This window comes from Talaromyces amestolkiae (genome assembly GCF_001896365.1).
Source record: "Talaromyces amestolkiae strain CIB chromosome Unknown scaffold1.1, whole genome shotgun sequence".
In the NCBI taxonomy this organism is placed as follows: Eukaryota; Fungi; Ascomycota; class Eurotiomycetes; order Eurotiales; family Trichocomaceae; genus Talaromyces; species Talaromyces amestolkiae.
This window is the reverse complement of record NW_024468037.1, coordinates 627,820-644,578: the sequence shown is the minus strand read 5'-3', so window position 1 is coordinate 644,578 and position 16,759 is coordinate 627,820. Positions and strand designations below refer to the sequence as shown.

At 48.7% G+C, this 16,759-nt stretch overlaps 7 protein-coding genes across 7 annotated transcripts; 3 read left to right on the top strand and 4 right to left on the bottom strand.

Moving 5' to 3' along the window:
- Nucleotides 1-70: 70 nt before the first annotated feature.
- BHQ10_000207 (uncharacterized protein) lies at nucleotides 71-2,663 on the top strand (the record flags this gene model as incomplete). Its single annotated transcript, XM_040874175.1, has 2 exons — nucleotides 71-1,670; nucleotides 1,726-2,663. 2 exons carry the CDS (start codon nucleotides 71-73, stop codon nucleotides 2,661-2,663), a joined length of 2,538 nt encoding a protein of 845 aa, XP_040728712.1.
- Nucleotides 2,664-2,838: 175 nt separating this feature from the next.
- On the bottom strand, nucleotides 2,839-4,014 carry BHQ10_000206 (uncharacterized protein; the record flags this gene model as incomplete). Its single annotated transcript, XM_040874164.1, has 3 exons — nucleotides 2,839-3,644; nucleotides 3,707-3,925; nucleotides 3,984-4,014. The coding sequence occupies 3 exons, from the start codon at nucleotides 4,012-4,014 to the stop codon at nucleotides 2,839-2,841; spliced, it is 1,056 nt and encodes a 351-aa protein (XP_040728711.1).
- Nucleotides 4,015-4,553: 539 nt separating this feature from the next.
- Nucleotides 4,554-5,237, bottom strand: BHQ10_000205 (uncharacterized protein; the record flags this gene model as incomplete). Its single annotated transcript, XM_040874153.1, has 2 exons — nucleotides 4,554-4,806; nucleotides 4,861-5,237. The coding sequence occupies 2 exons, from the start codon at nucleotides 5,235-5,237 to the stop codon at nucleotides 4,554-4,556; spliced, it is 630 nt and encodes a 209-aa protein (XP_040728710.1).
- A 1,665-nt stretch (nucleotides 5,238-6,902) lies between these two features.
- Nucleotides 6,903-10,159, top strand: BHQ10_000204 (uncharacterized protein; the record flags this gene model as incomplete). The annotated part of the gene is made up of 5 exons (XM_040874142.1): nucleotides 6,903-7,353; nucleotides 7,409-7,677; nucleotides 8,404-8,427; nucleotides 8,485-8,568; nucleotides 8,633-10,159. The coding sequence occupies 5 exons, from the start codon at nucleotides 6,903-6,905 to the stop codon at nucleotides 10,157-10,159; spliced, it is 2,355 nt and encodes a 784-aa protein (XP_040728709.1).
- Nucleotides 10,160-10,903: 744 nt separating this feature from the next.
- BHQ10_000203 (uncharacterized protein) lies at nucleotides 10,904-11,730 on the bottom strand (the record flags this gene model as incomplete). Its single annotated transcript, XM_040874131.1, has 3 exons — nucleotides 10,904-11,034; nucleotides 11,091-11,356; nucleotides 11,450-11,730. 3 exons carry the CDS (start codon nucleotides 11,728-11,730, stop codon nucleotides 10,904-10,906), a joined length of 678 nt encoding a protein of 225 aa, XP_040728708.1.
- Nucleotides 11,731-12,040: 310 nt separating this feature from the next.
- BHQ10_000202 (uncharacterized protein) lies at nucleotides 12,041-14,720 on the top strand (the record flags this gene model as incomplete). The annotated part of the gene is made up of 9 exons (XM_040874120.1): nucleotides 12,041-12,256; nucleotides 12,313-12,330; nucleotides 12,407-12,487; nucleotides 12,545-12,593; nucleotides 12,646-12,684; nucleotides 13,513-13,769; nucleotides 13,831-14,077; nucleotides 14,127-14,620; nucleotides 14,670-14,720. 9 exons carry the CDS (start codon nucleotides 12,041-12,043, stop codon nucleotides 14,718-14,720), a joined length of 1,452 nt encoding a protein of 483 aa, XP_040728707.1.
- Nucleotides 14,721-15,140: 420 nt separating this feature from the next.
- BHQ10_000201 (uncharacterized protein) lies at nucleotides 15,141-16,391 on the bottom strand (the record flags this gene model as incomplete). Its single annotated transcript, XM_040874109.1, has 1 exon — nucleotides 15,141-16,391. The coding sequence occupies one exon, from the start codon at nucleotides 16,389-16,391 to the stop codon at nucleotides 15,141-15,143; it is 1,251 nt and encodes a 416-aa protein (XP_040728706.1).
- Between the last annotated feature and the right edge of the window lie 368 nt (nucleotides 16,392-16,759).

The following is a 16,759-nucleotide window of genomic DNA, read 5'->3' as shown; positions in this document are numbered from 1 at the left end:
CTCTTCTTTTTCTTCGCAAGACTCATGTCTTTTGAAAGTGTGTTGCTACCTAGGTATACTCAATTGCACAATGCCGCAACGAGAATTCGTCCCCAAAAAGTATGAGTTGTCGAAAGATGGCAACAACTCTATACTCGCTCTTCGATCAGTCGGCGGAAAACAGAGCTTCGATTTCACCTTTGAAGCTGTTCGGCCCAACCTGTTTCGAGTGAGATTCACCTCCGACGCTCATCCGCTGCCTCCATATCCTAGTGTCCCTGAGCCTACGAAAGATGATTCTATATCTTCCTCATTTACCACCACCGATGCCTCCGCGACTACTGAAGTCGGTGGGGTGACGGCCACAGTTGAATGGAAGTCTACACCCGTTGTGTCTCTGTCGTTCTCCGGATCCAAACAACCTCTCCATCGTGACTTGCCAGGTCGCTCTTATGTCTCCGACTCCAGCGGCGTGTCTCACTACAGTGTCCTCGACCGAGAAGCTCTCCACGTCGGTCTAGGAGAGAAACCAGCTCCTATGGACCTGACGAATCGAAACTTCATCTTGTCCGCATCGGACACTTTTGGTTATGATGTCTACCGCACAGATCCTTTGTACAAGCATATTCCGTTGCTAATCAAAGCGACCAGTGAGGGAGTCGTTGCGATTTTCTCGTCTTCATACTCGAGAGGGACATGGAGCGTTGGCTCCGAACTAGATGGTCTGTACGGTGCGTACAAGGTATATCGCCAGGACTATGGCGGTTTGGAGGAGTACTTTATCGTGGGCAAGACATTGAAAGATGTTGTTCGCACATATGCAGAACTCGCTGGGTTTCCCCTGTTACCTCCTAGATGGGCATACGGATACATCTCTGGTGGATACAAATACACCATGTTAAACAACCAAGCCTTGCTAGACTTTGCCGCTAAGCTCAAGCACCACGATATCCCCTGCTCGGCTCATCAGATGAGTTCCGGATATTCGTTTAGTGATAGTGAGCCCAGTCTTCGCACTGTATTTACCTGGCACCCAAAACGATTCCCAGACCCGAAAAAGTGGACTTCTCAAATGCATGCTGCTGGATTGAGATTGTTGTCTAATATCAAACCTTTTGTCCTCTCGTCGCATCCAGACTTTCCGAAGCTGAAAGATGCCAATGCTCTCTTTACGGATCCAGATACAAAGCTACCGGGTTATATGGATGTATGGAGTGCTGGGGGAGGTGAAGGTGCCGAAGGCTGTCATATCGACTTCTCTTCGCACGATGGATTCAAGTGGTGGTTTGAAGGGGTGCAGAAACTGGCCAACGCCGGTATCGATGGTATATGGAACGATAACAACGAATACACTCTCCCCAATGACGACTGGACATTGAAGTTGGATAATAAAGATGTCAAGATCGGGAATCGTGCGGATGCTCCTAACTCTGTTGGTCTCTGGGGACGAAATATGCATACTGAGCTTATGGGGAAAGCCTCTCATGATGCTCTTGTCAATCTGAGACCGAACATGAGACCATTTGTCTTGACCCGAAGTGCGACTGCTGGAACGTTGAGGTATGCAGCCAGCTCTTGGAGTGGTGATGACGTTACCAGCTGGGAGAACTTGAAGGGAGCCAATGCCTTGTCGCTGAACGCTGGTTTCTCCCTCTTGCACTGCTATGGACACGACATTGGTGGGTTTGAGGGTATGTCTATCCAATCTTGCCGTTATCCAGATATCAAAAAAGCTAACTTCTTCAGGCCCCCAACCGTCCCCGGAACTTCTCCTCCGCTGGGTCCAGATTGGCATTTATTCCCCTCGCTTCGCTATCAACTGCTTCAAAACCTCGCCCGCTGATAACCTCCTCGGCGACGTAATCGAGCCTTGGATGTACCCTGAAATTACCCCCTTGATCCGTGATACCATCAAACGCCGCTACGAGATTCTGCCATACATCTACTCCCTTGCCCTAGAGAGCCATCTATACGCCTCCCCACCCCAACGCTGGATCGGATGGGGCTATGAATCGGACCCTGAGGTCTGGGCATCTAAAAAGCTCAAGGAGGGCGAGGAGCAATTCTGGTTCGGAGATAGTCTGCTTGTCGGCGGTGTCTATGAGCCGGGCGTGACCAGTGCAAAGGTCTACTTACCACGAAAATCTGATGGTCTATTCGACTATGGATACGTGAACTTGAACGCTCCATATGAGTATTTGGCATCAGGTCAATGGACCACTATCGCATCAGAATGGCAAAACAGCATCCCGCTCCTCGCACGCATCGGCGGCGCTGTACCGGTCGGCAAGAGTGTAGTAACTCGCACACCAGGCGAAGAAAATTCCGACGATGCAGCAGGCGGTATTAGCGAACTTGATGACTACCGCGGCATTGAGATCTTCCCGCCTCAGGCAAGTTCGCACGGGCATGTTTTCTCGACTACGTGGTTGGAAGACGATGGTTACACCCAGAATGCGGGTGTGTCGTCGTTCACGATCAAGTATAGCTCTACAACGGAGAAGGTGACTGTTACATTTGAGCGCGGAGATGGGAACAAGTATGTCCCTGCTTGGAAGAGTTTGGATGTTGTGTTGCCGGTAGGGGGTGAGAGGCATGTTGTTTCGTCTAAGTCGGGGCAGCCGTTGGAGTACGTTGGAGTTGATGCTAGGGGAAGGAGGGTTTATCGGTTGAGTGATATCTAGACTCCACAACATTGAAGCAGTAGCTGGCGTGCAAAAGTCACATATAGAGAACGGTATCGACTGGAAGACATCAATTGATACAAGAACAGAAATAGTAATATTCATACACGCTGCACCTAGCCAATCTCAAAATAATATTTTATCCATACAAACAAAAGTAAGACAGAGGAAAAAGTTACTGCTCACCCTCCGTCGAAGGTTTAATATCCCTCTCCTTAACAGGCGTATAGGTGAACTTTCCCCTCGCAGCCTCCTCCAACCTCAATCTCTGCCCTTCCTCTCCTGCCCGACCAAGTGCACCAGCAATGAGTTGCACAGACCTCAAACTATCATCATTCGCCGGAATCGGGTATGTAACTCTCGTCGGGTCTGCATCTGTATCTATGATACCGATGGTGGGAATATTATGCAGCCCGCACTCATGCAAAAGCACCTCATTCTCAACGGGATTGAGACAAATAACCAAATCAGGCTTGAGCACGGGTCTCGGCGCATCGGCATTTGTCGAGGTGGAGATGTACTGTTTGTAATCCTTGAGCTCTTGATCAAGCGCATTAACGACTTTGATGTCGCAGTTGCCCAGGATTTGTTGCCCGTTGGTCAGACTACCGGGAATCCAGCGCTCAAAGATGTGGTACCCCTTTGCCATCTCTGCGGCGCGGACAACGCACTCCTTTTGACCGGGCCGGGTGCCAGCGAAGAGGATCAGGCCACCGCGTCGAGCGACTTCTTCGACGACCTTGGCGGCTCGACGGAGATATGCGGCTGTCACATCGAGACTGATGATGTGCACACCTTCGCGGATACCGAAGATGTAGCGCGAGTTTTGCGGGTTCCAGCGTGATGTGGTGTGGCCCAGATGGGTTTGGGAAGCGAGGAGGAGCTCGAGGGTGACTTCGGAGGGTTGAGGGGGCGATTTGAGGAGGTGGTTTGGGTCGTAGGTTTGGGAGATTGTTGTGCCGATGGATTTTTGTTTTTGGCCTTTCCGTTGTTGAGTTAGAAGATTGGTCAAATTGGGATGAGAGGCAATTGGGTGGACTCACGTTGTCGGGCAGCTTGCATGAAAGCGGCGCGACTCTTCAACGCTGGAGAAGCTGTGGCTTCGGTGCCGGACACAGCTGTGGTTTGTGTTGCGGTAGAGCTCAATTGGCTATCTTGACTTATTGGGAATGCCTCCTCTGCCGTGATTGTCGTGGTGGTCGTGGTGGTCGAGGTTGTGTTGGTAGACGAGAATCGGAGAAGTCTTTGGGAGACATTGCGGCCTGGACATCAATTAGCCGTGACCTAGCGAGAAATAGTTCTCCCAATAATTCATCTCACCCTGCCGCAGTCCAAATTGCCGTACTATCATGGTGCTAATCGTTGTCTGAAAGTTGTTGGATGCTTCTGTCGGAGATGAAAGTTCCCTTTGCGAAAATGATTTGGCCGATATCATCTAACCTTATTGGGAAGTGACCCGTAGTCGTTCGGCTGATGATTTGCTGAGACCGCTGCGTCTGGATGCGCTTGTCCTTTTACGGAGTTGTCTATTTCTTGTCTGTTTTTGACTTCCCAGGCCATACTGATCTACTTGGACTCATGACTTGTTCATGCAGTATGGTCATTCGACACTTTGACTTTCACTATTTCACTACGACTATGCGGTTTTACGAAATGGTTTTGATGAAATATTGCAGACAGCAAAGGCATCCGCGATCGCGATCATTCATTCAATGTGCGTAACAGTAAAGCAAAGAACCAGAACGCCAATTCAATCCCAGACCCGACTGATTTAGAAAAGACAAAGGAAAGTCGAATCCTTTCATGTGAAAAAGAGAAAAGAACGACACAAGAAATTCGTTAGTCTTAATAGAACACTATCCGGTCGACAGACACATTGCGAGCGATGGTCTATTTGTTGAAGAAACCGCCAAAGGAGCTTCCGGAACCACCCTGACCACCCTGGTATGGGTTGTTGTCGTTCTTGTGTTTCTTGTCCTTGATGAAGTCTTCAGCGATACTGCCCATGATGGCACCACCGATCGTTCCCAGGATACCGTGGTTTGCCTGGTGACCGGCGAAACCACCGGCGAGACCACCGGCAAGGGCACCGCCTAGACCACGCTCGCCGTCCTGAGCACCTCCGGGAGCAGATTGGTCATATCTGTCATGCTGTTAGTCGTGTACAACCACTATAAGATCCAGGGAGAAAACTCACCCCTGACGGTCACCATACTGCTGTCCCTCCTGGCCATACTGGTGCTGTTGACCCTGACCATATCCAGATTGGGTGTGGTCTTGCTGGCCGTAACCCTGTTGCTGGTGACCCTGCTCACCGTAGGTGGGCTGCTGACCACCATATCCAGACTGGTTGTAGTCCTGCTGACCGTATCCCTGTTGCTGGTGATTGTACTGTTGACCTTCTTGGCCGTACTGGGGCTGCTGGCCATATTGAGGTTGTTGTTGACCGTACTGCTCTTGGCCGCCGTMCCCGCCGTGCTGGGATGGGTAGCCGCCTTGTTGCTGGTCGTTGTAGTAGTTACCACCTTGGTGACCGTACTGCTGGTTGTTGTTGTATTGGTTATAGTCGGACATTGTGAATTATATCGATATGCGATTTGGTAGATATTGATGAGTACGGTTGATAATGGGTTTGAAATAGGGATGAACGAGCTGAACTGTGTTCGAGGGATTTAAATGTGCTGAGAGTGGGGTTATAGGGAGGGCAGGGCAGGAGGCTCCTTATATAAGTTTGTCCTCGGGACTTGCCTGTCATCAGGTCCGGCAGGCATCAGCTGAAAAGGCGAACCGCACAATGTCGCTAGTCTACAGGCCAAGACGCTCTCAGGCCACAGGGGGGCTTCACTGCGCCATTACCCAGTTCAATAATCTATGATAGACGTATGGATGAACCACAGTCTCTCCGGGGTCATTTGCGTATGTAATGACGCATGTTAACCCACCATAGCAATACGAGGACGTAGTAATACATGATGCATACCATAATACTAGTATCACATACAGCAGACAACACGGAGTTACGAACCACACCCCTCAGCCCTTCCTCGTGCATAGTCCTCAGTCAGTTATACATTAGCCGACACACCATTTCAGTAATTGTTACGCCACCAAATACGGAGTAACGAAGCAAACACTAATGTACATATTATGTACATATTCAATTTCATGCAAAGCACCGAGTACGTAGGTAATAGAGTGAGATCTTACAGTACCACACTGATACAAACTACGGAACACTCGGCTCGGCTAGCGGTTTGTACTGACCTGGTTTAGCGGTAATCTAAGAAAGATGCCCCGCCATCGTGGCTGGAGAATGTGGCCAAGAGGTGGCTTTGCTGCTGCCAATTTTAGCATTGCAAGGCGGCGGTGCTGTGGCTTTGTTTTCCTTACATCGTCATTTCTCGTCGAGGCCAACACTGGACCACAATCTTACGGCCGACATCAAGCTCTAAGGTATGCGTCCGGACGATCGTGCCGATTACTGATCAGGTACATCGCCTTTCCCGGCTTCTCCTCCATGGCACATATGGCAGCCACCCATTTGGCGCCCAGTGAACACTGAATGCGCATGAATCGCGCGAACAAGTATATTCTTCAAACTCTTCAGCAACGTATCATCCCATCTAAAGTCAACAACATCCGCTGAGCGTCGTTGCCAGCTGTGTCGCCGCTTGTGGCCCAGTATTGTCTCGATGCGAGGACTTCCTGTTCGGCCAAACGAACTGCATTCAAGCTACTAAATTTCCAGGTCCACATAATTCTTCAATCGACTTTCAAAGACCAACCAGAGGAAGAGTCCTGTTACCATATAACCGAAATGAAGACACTTACGTTTGTCGCCACGGACACCGGTAAAGAATCAACTAAAGTCTTCATAAGACGTTCATATGAAGCTCAAAGGTAATCGCACTCCGCCTAGTCAACATGTCGCTGAGCCCACGACCAATCCAGTCCACAGCGTACACTTCGTATCCACGTTTCGCTAGTTGAGGTAGAATAATATGCTTTTCAAGATTTCGGGAACCGATCTATATGGCATGTTATGTTGAGAGAAGCACGGTTGTCCATCTTGGCTTTTCCATCGTCATGCCCAATGTTACTTGGAGTCTTTTGTTACGTCGGATACCCCTCATGAGGTTGTCCGAGACCCCGCAATATGCTGGAGCTGGAGCTAGATAACAACGCACGACATGCTATCAAGATGCTTGTAGAAGCTTCTTTCTGCTATTAGCCTAGAAAATGTCCCTTCGAGGTAAAGTATACGCCGTAACAGGCGGTGCAAGCGGCATCGGCCTTGCAACAGCCAAGATTATCTCAGAACGCGGGGGAACAGTCTGCATTGCCGACGTGAACCAGGACGCCCTTAACGCAGCTGAATCGTATTTCGGCTCCAAAACACCGTGTGTTCCGTATAGGGTCACCCAAGTTGACGTTTCGAACAAGCAACAAGTAATAGACTGGATTGCCGGCATCAAGAATACATTCCATCGCCTTGATGGGGCAGCTAACATTGCTGGCGTCATTGGAAGAGACCATGGAATCAAGGCCGTGGCGGAACTGGATGACGATGAATGGGACACTATCATCGGCGTGAATTTGACAGGAATGATGTATTGTCTACGAGCAGAGCTCAAGAATATCGCTGACGGTGGCTCGATCGTCAATATGGCATCCATCCACGCGACGACCGGTGGGCTTGTAATCACAAAAGAAAAGGTGCTGAATGGTTGTCTAACAATCGCTAGGCGTTGCAAATCATGGTGCCTACGCTGCAAGCAAACATGGCGTTTTAGGCCTAACTCGGGTCGCTGCCAAGGAGAATGGCCATCGCGAGGTCCGAGTTAATGCTGTTGCCCCAGGGCCAATCTATACCGGGATGATGCAAAGCCATTGGGACCGCATGGGACGCCCATCGGATGCGCCGTTTGACGATCCCATTGCATTCCGACGTCAGGGTACGCCTGAGGAGGTAGCGAAAGTGGTTGTGTTCTTGCTTAGTCCGGAGAGCTCCTTTGTGAGTGGAAGTTGTTACTCGGTTGATGGAGCTTGGATATGATGCACTTTTAGAGTGAAAATAATGTTAAAATACTTGGCGAATCGATTGAGTCGGGTAAAAGACAGTCACGTGTACCGAGGTTTGGCTTAAGAATATATGAATCAAGTCTCCATGCCATCTATCTGGTTTAGGTCGGGATTTCCTGGCCCTCGGTACTCAAGAGCAGGCCACAACATTGCATCCTCTGAGAAAACCCGCACTTCTTTCTCAGGGCTCAAACCTTCAATGTTGGCCCCAGTCAAACCGTTTCGATATCTTGCATTGATATAAGCTTCCCATTGCTCATCTGTAGCGCCCATTGGACCTGTTTGTGTCGTCCCTTTCACCTCCTAATCTCATCAGTCTTGTGTTAAATACTTGATGCTGTACATTACACTCGTACTTCTGTATATGAGCCTGGAAAAGTAATGATACATCCTCGATAGCGACTCACGCGATAAGAAAAACGACTTAGCCATGATTGGGCGAGAAAATCGAGCTAACTCCACATTAGGCCAAGCACGACCGGGCCGCGCCAAGATTTCCAACCCACACCAATTTTTTTCTCATGAAAGTTCGATTTGACTGTTGATAGACGTCTCTCTGTCCTATTGTTGTCGAATGTTGAGATAGTTCTTTACGTCTCCATTCGCCTTCTTGACAAGCCTTACTTGCTAGAAAATCTTGATTGACTTTTCATAACAGCGAGTCACCATGGCGGATATCGAGGTGCGTTTAGACCGCCTTTTTTCTTCTTCCTTCAGGCACTAACTTGCCTCGCTCTAGGAACGGCTGCGAAGCCACTCCGATGCCTTTAGCGGCCTGATGTCTTTGATTCCTGCTAAATACTACTATGAGGAGGACCATAGTGTGAGTGTTGTTGTTTGTCGTTTTGTCATGATCAATAACCGCTCACATTACTTGTCACGCATAGGATCAATGGCAGCGCAAGAAACAGACAAAGGAAGAAGCCAAAAACGCCAAACTGGCAAAACTTGATCCGGACTCTGCAAAATCGGCGAAGGATGTCATGGATGAGAATGCGAGGAAACGGAAGCGGGAGGAGGGGAATGATAACGACGAAGATAATCAGAGCCAGTCTGCCGAAAGCGATTTGGGTTCTGAGTTGCCCAAGGAAGGTCTAAAGCGAGGAGAACTCAAGAGCAAGAAGCAGAAACAAATAGATGCTGCCGCAGAGAAGGATACTCAAGCGTCGAACCGGAACGCAGAAGCCGAAGAGCGACGAAAACTGAAAGCAGAGAAGAATGCGGCGAAAAAGGCAGCTCAACGTGAAAAGAAAAAGGCCAAGCAGGCAGCGAAGTCTGATAAGAAGCAAAACGAAGAAGACGAAAAGCTTGAGCCTGCTGAGTCAAAACCTACGCTCACACAAAAGAGTTCTTCGGATACCAAGTCCGAGAAGAAACCTTCCGTAAAAGAGAATGATGCCGAGCAAGAAGAACTGGAGATAGTCGAAGGATTAGATCTGGAAACGAAAGACTCTGCATTAGAAACAATATCCACCACATCCTCTAACCCAGGTTCGTCAACCTTCGAAATGTCAAACAACAACTCCGGCACATCCTCCACCTCCTCCATCATCCCACCCAGCGAGGCTCCTTCACAGACAAAACCCACCCTCAAACAACTCAAAACCACACCAGATGAGCTCCGCCAAAGACTCCAAAAACGTCTCGACGAACTCCGCGCTGCCCGCCGCGCAGATGGCCTCAATGGTAAACCCGCACGAACAAGACAAGAACTCATCGAAGCTCGACGGCGCAAAGCCGAAGAACGCAAACAACACAAAAAGGAAGTTCGGCGCAAGGCCAAGGAGGAAGAAGAGCAGAAAAGGGACGAGGAAATGCAACGACGGTTTTCGCCCGGTGGCTCAGGTTCATTGCTTGCTTCGCCTCGTTCGCCTGCTGAGTCGTTTACGTCTAATTCCAACAATAATTTTGCGTTTGGACGAATTGCATTTCCGGATGGGCAACATGCTGATCCTACTCTGTCAAAGCTTCTCGATGACAAGTCGAAACAAGGCCCTCGCGATCCTCTCGCCGCGCTCAAAATTGCCGAAGCCAAAAAGACACGACTCTCAGGCCTTGATGAGGAAAAGAGAGCCGAAATCGAAGAAAAAGATATGTGGCTCAATGCCAAGAAACGTGCTCACGGCGAACGAGTCCGCGACGATACTTCCTTACTCAAAAAGGCACTGAAACGCAAGGAATCAGCAAAGAAGAAATCCGAGCGTGAATGGAATGAGCGCATCGAGGGTGTTGCCAAGGGCAAGGAATTCAGACAGCAGCGCCGCGAAGATAACCTCCGCAAAAGGAAAGAAGATCGTGGCTCTGGCGGTGGAGGCAAAAAGACCGGCGGAAATAATAATAAAGGCAAATCCAAAGCTAGGCCTGGGTTTGAAGGCAGCTTCAAAGCGAAGAATGGCAGTGGGAAGAAGAAATAAGACGATTGAAAAAGCTTGTCGAAGTTAATATGACAAAAAAGTTTTGAGCGTGATATACTATGCTTTTTCTATCCTATTTGCTGTTTTGGTCTTGATTCATCATGAGGGATGGCGTTTATGTCTACTATCTGTATAGTGCTCCCCACTGGGATCGGGATGTCGAACCATGGCGTTAGGGTTGATTCTATACTTTCCATACTTGAGTGATCAATGAAATAAAAATTGGAAATTTATCAGATTCTGCTTTTTAGCCTAGAGCATAGTATTCATAAGTTCAGCGGGAAATCTCCTTCTCTCCCTTCATTTCTGCTAGGCAGATACATGGTGCATTCGATACTGGCAATGTGATACCCATTTAATGGAGTATTCATATTTCAATGCGGCTGTCCATACGACCCTATAAGTGTATTCAGCAACGATTAGATAGCATGATGGAGCCAATAAGCAAGAAAAAAGCACCAAAGAAAAAACTGTTATCTTCTTTTAACACTATTGAAACAGACAAGAGGAAAACGATTTGTCCTCTAATTCGACAAAGGAAAACAACAAGTAGAAGAGCAGACGACACTCAATGCCCTATGACAGGGTAAGCTTTCTTTTTTCTTCCCGAGTGTCAGCAGAAAAATCTTAGTTCATTTGATATGTACATTAATTTCGACAACCAGATCCCGATTCCCGATCCACGATCAAATGGCCAGACAAGAATCGTCATGGCCATTTAGACTCACAACAACCGATCATTCTCTATCGGTAGGGAGCGTCAGCACGAGCGACGGCGGCCAATTCAGGTTCCCATTTGTCTCCGTTGGCGAGCAATTTCTCCTTGTTATACAGCAATTCCTCTCGGGTCTCTGTGGCATATTCGGCGTTGGGTGCTAGATTTTTGTCAGAAATGAATCCCGGGTGAGATATAAAGAAAAGGGAGCCTTACATTCAACAATAGCATCCACAGGACAGCTCTCTTGGCAGTAACCGCAGTAGATACACTTGGTCATATCAATATCATATCTGGTTGTTCGTCGGCTGCCGTCTTCACGTTCTTCGGCCTCGATGGTGATGGCCTGAGCAGGGCAGATGGCTTCGCAGAGTTTGCAGGCGATGCAGCGCTCTTCGCCAGAGGGATAGCGGCGGAGGGCGTGTTCGCCACGGAATCGGGGGGAGATGGGGCCCTTTTCGAAGGGATAGAAGATGGTGTAACTTGCCAATGTCAGCTGCATGAACGAATTGGACAGTGTACAGGCTGATGGCCTTCAATTGAGGATATGGCGGCGGCTGTATGAGGGAACTCACGGTGGTCGGAAGAATTGCTCTAACACGACGTACATGCCGCGAAACAACTCAGCCATGAGGAAGTACTTGGTCGCTTTGTCCAAAGACGATTCATCGCCCTGATCCCATCGCTTCGGAGGAGGCAGTCTGAAACCCGAGGGGGGAGGACCAGAGGGCGTAGCTGCGCGATATGCAGAAGACGAGAAGTTTGCGGTGACCACAGCTCGGAGAGTAGTCGAGGGCACGGCGACAAAAGGCCGGCGAGAAGCAACTAGCCTCGCAATCGATTGCGGCGAGGCCATTGTGAGAGAACGGGTTGTTGAAGAGGGTGAAGGGAGGGATGGAGGGGGGATTGTTGGACAGAGACAAGTTCTTTGAGGTTGAAGACGGGTGAGCAATTTGGCTTAGGTCATTCCCATCGTGTGGCCGCTGATTGGCCGGGGCGCTGCCGAGTGGAAAACGCCGGAGAGGAAGGAACGAAGCAACTTCAAAACCTCATCTCTTTTCCGCGTCACCTCGATCAATTACCAATTCCTTCCAACGCTGCCTCGTTGCACCCATTTTAACAGAAAATTTATTTTTAAATAGGCGATCTGCTTTAATTCCATCAAAATGTTCCGCTCTGCTATCGTGCGCTCGTTGAGAGCTTCCGTTCCTCGCACCGTTCGGGCTGCTGCTCCTCGCATTCAGATCACTCCTGCTGTTCGCCCATCTCAATTCGTCCCCGTCTTCAACACTCAGACTCCCCGTTTCTACTCTGCTCCTGCTAGCCTTTCCAAGGACGAGGTTGAGGGCCGTATAGTCAACCTGTTGAAGAACTTTGATAAGGTGTGTACAGCTGTCGATTCAGCCACAACAGTAAACTAATTTGTTCTTGTGAACAGGTTTCCGATGCCGGCAAGGTTCGTTATTTTGATTCAACGATAATTAGACATGATTTGCGCGACGATATCGGATAGTCTAACATGGAATATCTAGATTAACGGAACTTCCCACTTCACAAACGACTTGGGCTTGGACAGCCTCGATGTTGTTGAGGTCGTGATGGCCGTTGAGGAGGTATGAATTCTCTTCGTGTGATCCCAAGAATAAATGCAGCATACTGACTGTTCACAGGAATTCAGCATCGAGATCCCCGACAAGGACGCCGACGCCATCCACAGTGGTGCGTTATATCCGTCTACAGCTATCGCTAATATACGCTAACTTCTTTCCAGTCGAACAAGCCGTTAGCTACATCCTCTCCCAGCCTGATGGTATGTAATCAATTGATGTGGCCGATATCACTTCAACCGCTAACATCACCCAGCTCATTAAACAGCATAAACGACAGACTTCGCTACTTGGAATTCGGTGTGTCATTTGAGAATCGTTTAGACAAGGGCGCCTCTTCGGTTGGCGTTCTCTTGTGCACTTAATCTACTCGTGGTTCTTGGTACTTTGTACCCTTGTATATCATCAATCAGACCCATCTTCATAAAACACCTTACTCGTTTTCTAGATCGCTATTCCTCTTTCAGTCCATTCCAGAATGAAAAGATAATCATCGACGCTTTGAAGATAAGATATGGCTGTATTTGATATCGCAATCAGTTAATGCTCGTAAAAGTTCGTAAACAATAATTTGTAACTATTGTAATATTCCGTGTTAGTCAAGGTGTTGGCCCACCGCCGCAAGTCGGACCGCCAAGGCTACACTCATTCAGTGACAGTCCAGAAGTCAACTTAATTATTTCTCAGACTAGCGGCTCTCGACTGGCAACTCCAACACTAAAAGGAGTCAAATTGAATATCTGCACTCAATTGACCTGCGTCCAGACGAAGTCAGAGTATCACCGCGATTCTCTGTCTGTATTGGCTTTCGTGCTTGTTGTCCTTGCCGGTCTCAGCTCCTCTCCTTAAGTCGCTCTCGTGCGCAACTATCTGCGGAGCATCCTGAACCCCCTCAACGTTGCCTATCGAACTCCTGCAGCTACTACGCCCCGTTGTTTCGCATCCACTCTTGAATCGACATCGGTCTTCGCTTATACTTTTGCTCTATATCACCAACTTACCAACCTTCACTTAATCACACATGGCCTCAGCCGGCGGATTGACACGCCGACGAGGCGGTCGAGTCGGCGGAGAAGACAACGAGGAAGGCAGTCGAGTCTCATCGCCCGTACCCAACAACAGAACAGCTGTCGATGCCCGTACACCAGAGACGTCCTATACCGATGGCGAAAACGGACACAAAATTGCGTTCGATCCACGAGACATTAGCGAAAATGAAGAGCGGACAAAGATGCCCAAGTTGACCTTGATGGATGAGGTGTTGCTGTTGGGACTTAAAGATAAGCAGGTATTTTCTCAGGATAATGACAAAGGACGAGTAAACGCATGTTTTAATCAATTACTCTCAGGGCTACCTATCCTTTTGGAACGAGAATATTTCCTACGCTTTACGCGGCTGTATCGTTATCGAACTCGCTTTCCGCGGCCGAATAAGCATGCAAAAAGACCCTGCCCGCAGGAGATTCCCTCTTGCAGACCGAGTGATTGAGGTGGTTGACGACACACTTACTGGCGAGGTCTTGCTGGACGAGGCACTCAAGATGATGAAAACGAGTGAAAAGATGAGCGTGAGCACTTGGATTGATCTAATGAGCGGTTCGTTCCCTTTTGACTATTAGCGCGACACCATTACTGATTCTTATAGGCGAAACATGGAATCTGATGAAAATCGGCTATCAATTGAAACAAGTCCGCGAACGAATCATGAAAGGTCTCGTGGACAAAGGTGTCCTTCGCACAGAAAAGCGCAATTTCCTCCTTTTCGATATGGCAACCCACCCCGTCGCCGATTCAGGCGCCAAAGAAGAACTCCACAAACGCGTTCGCAACGTCTGCAGCAGTCGTACCGTTATCCTGTCACCCAACCAGTGGCTCCCCGAAGATGTTGAATTCCGTTTCCTGCGAACTATAAGCATGGTGTGCGCCGCATATGCGGCCAATGTGCTCGAAAATGCATTGGTTACTATGAGCCATGAGTCTAGGGAAAGAGCATTCGCTCAGGTTGATGAATTGCTAGCCGAATATTCGCAATGGCCTTTTGCTCGCAAGTCCGGCGCTGGCCAAGGTATTGGAGCGAATTTGGCACAGGCTATCAATGATGAGGTTAACAAATCAAAAGATCGCGAGTTGCAGCTAGAGGTGTGTTCCTTATTTTCCTATTGATTGAACATTGCTAACACGATCACAGATTGTTGCTGCATGCTTAAGTGTGTTCACACGACTCGACTCCCTCCTGTAATTTACCTCCACACCATCTTCACCTACCTTCCTTTTTTCCTATGTACGCCGCATCTCCTCGGTTCACTTACAGAGATCCTTACTCAATAATCTCCCGGCATTACGTCTATTTGGTTGCGTTTCCTTCTCCAGCAGGCGGTTTAGAACATTATCCGTCATTTGCAATTTCTCTTCTTCATTGTTGTTGCTAGGTGTTGTTTTCAAATGGGAAAATGAGTTGCTCGAATCTTCTTGCCCATTCCTTTTACTTCTGGGCAGTCCACAATCACGCAAGCAATTTACTGCTGATATGCGAGTCAGGACAAGTCTACATTTCTTTTCTCTTCTTCGATGGACATGTATTTTGCTCATATTGTTGTCGCAGTACTTCATATTGAATTCATTATAATAAGATGACACTACGTTCACTTCTGATTTCGGATTAAAATTGACTGCCAACCGGATCAATTCGTAACACAACCTTTTGCTCTCCAGCCTTCTCAGCATAAACCAGTGCCTGCTGTCCATGCAATATATCCTCCACTTGATAAGACACATCAGGCTTCAACACCCCCTTTTCAACCAATTGTACAATCTTGGCGAGTTGCTGCGCATTAGGCCTGACATCAATAACCTCACTGGTCAAGTTCCTCGTCATTATTTCGGTGCGTTCATCCCTCTCGGATGGTTTCTCGGGGTGTCCAGACTGAGGCCGTCGAGGCGTCAAGATATGCCCATGATCCTTAACCACAACAGGTGAATGAGCTTCTCGAAACAAAGCGCCTCCAGCACCTGTGCAATCAAAGACAATATCAACTGGTTTCCAACTGTTTTCCCGAAACGCAGACGCTATATCCGTCGAAGCCGTAACCTCATCCGCACCCAACTCTTTGAGGAGGTATTCATGCTCATGCTTCGCACCCGTAGCAACAACCCAAACAGCTCTCTGCATTTCTCCCATACTCGCACCACCCATAAGACCCATAACATGATGCGGAAACAACGCCTGACATTTCAGCAACAACGTCACATACCTCCCCACATCCGACTGCGCAGCATTCGTCACAAGAACCCTCAACGGTCCATCAGCAGGCTTATTACAAGGCCCATCATCCGGATCCAGCGTCGCATATCCAAACAAACCTTGCCATGCAATCAGCGCCGCGTGCGGAATCGTAACCGCCTCTGCCGCGGACAGATTAGTCGGTTTGTACGCCAACTCATTCTCCGTAGCGAGCGTGTAATCCGCTGCTGCGCCATCGCGGCCTTCTATATTGCTCAAAACACCGATTACTTCGTCGCCGACCTTGAATAAGGGCCCCTTGGAGCTTGCGTAGTCTTCCCGGGGTGTACTAATTACTTCGCCGCAGAATTCGCGGCCTGGGATGAGGCCGTGGATCTTGTCGATGCCGTCCGAGGTCGGTCTTTCGAGGAACATTGCACTATCTCTCACGTTGGCTTCTTGGCCCGAAGGTGTGGTGCAAGTCTGCTCCAATTCATCGATCGAGACGCAGGCTGTACGAACTTTGATCATGTACTGATTCGAACCCGGTTTGGGCACTGGGCGCTCATTTTCGTATTTAAGGGATGAGGCACCGCCAGGTGTGGCTTTGTTGGTGAATGAAGAAGGGAGATGGAGTGCTTGCATGTATTTGGGGATGCGGGTTTGTTCGCTCATTGTGTTGGATGTCATTTTGTCCTCTGTCTTGGGAATATATGGTTTGTGCTGTGTCTTCCAGAATGGTATCTCACTGGTCACTTGTAGTCCTTATGTTAGCTTGAATCTTGGATACCGCTAGTGTTAGTCAAATGTCATGATGGGAATAAGTTGTGTGTATATTTAAGACCACTTGAAATATTGCTATGTGGCTGAGTGACTTATGTCCTGCCTGACGTTTGGATGATGCACAGCGTCTCACCACAACTATACGATGAACATATCGATTCGGTAAAACGCAGCCCTAAATACCCTAGAAGAGAGATATTGTACATAAGATTTGTAAAACATGGTAATGAAAACAAAAAGCCACCCTGATTTTTTGTATTCCGCTGCCCGGCGGA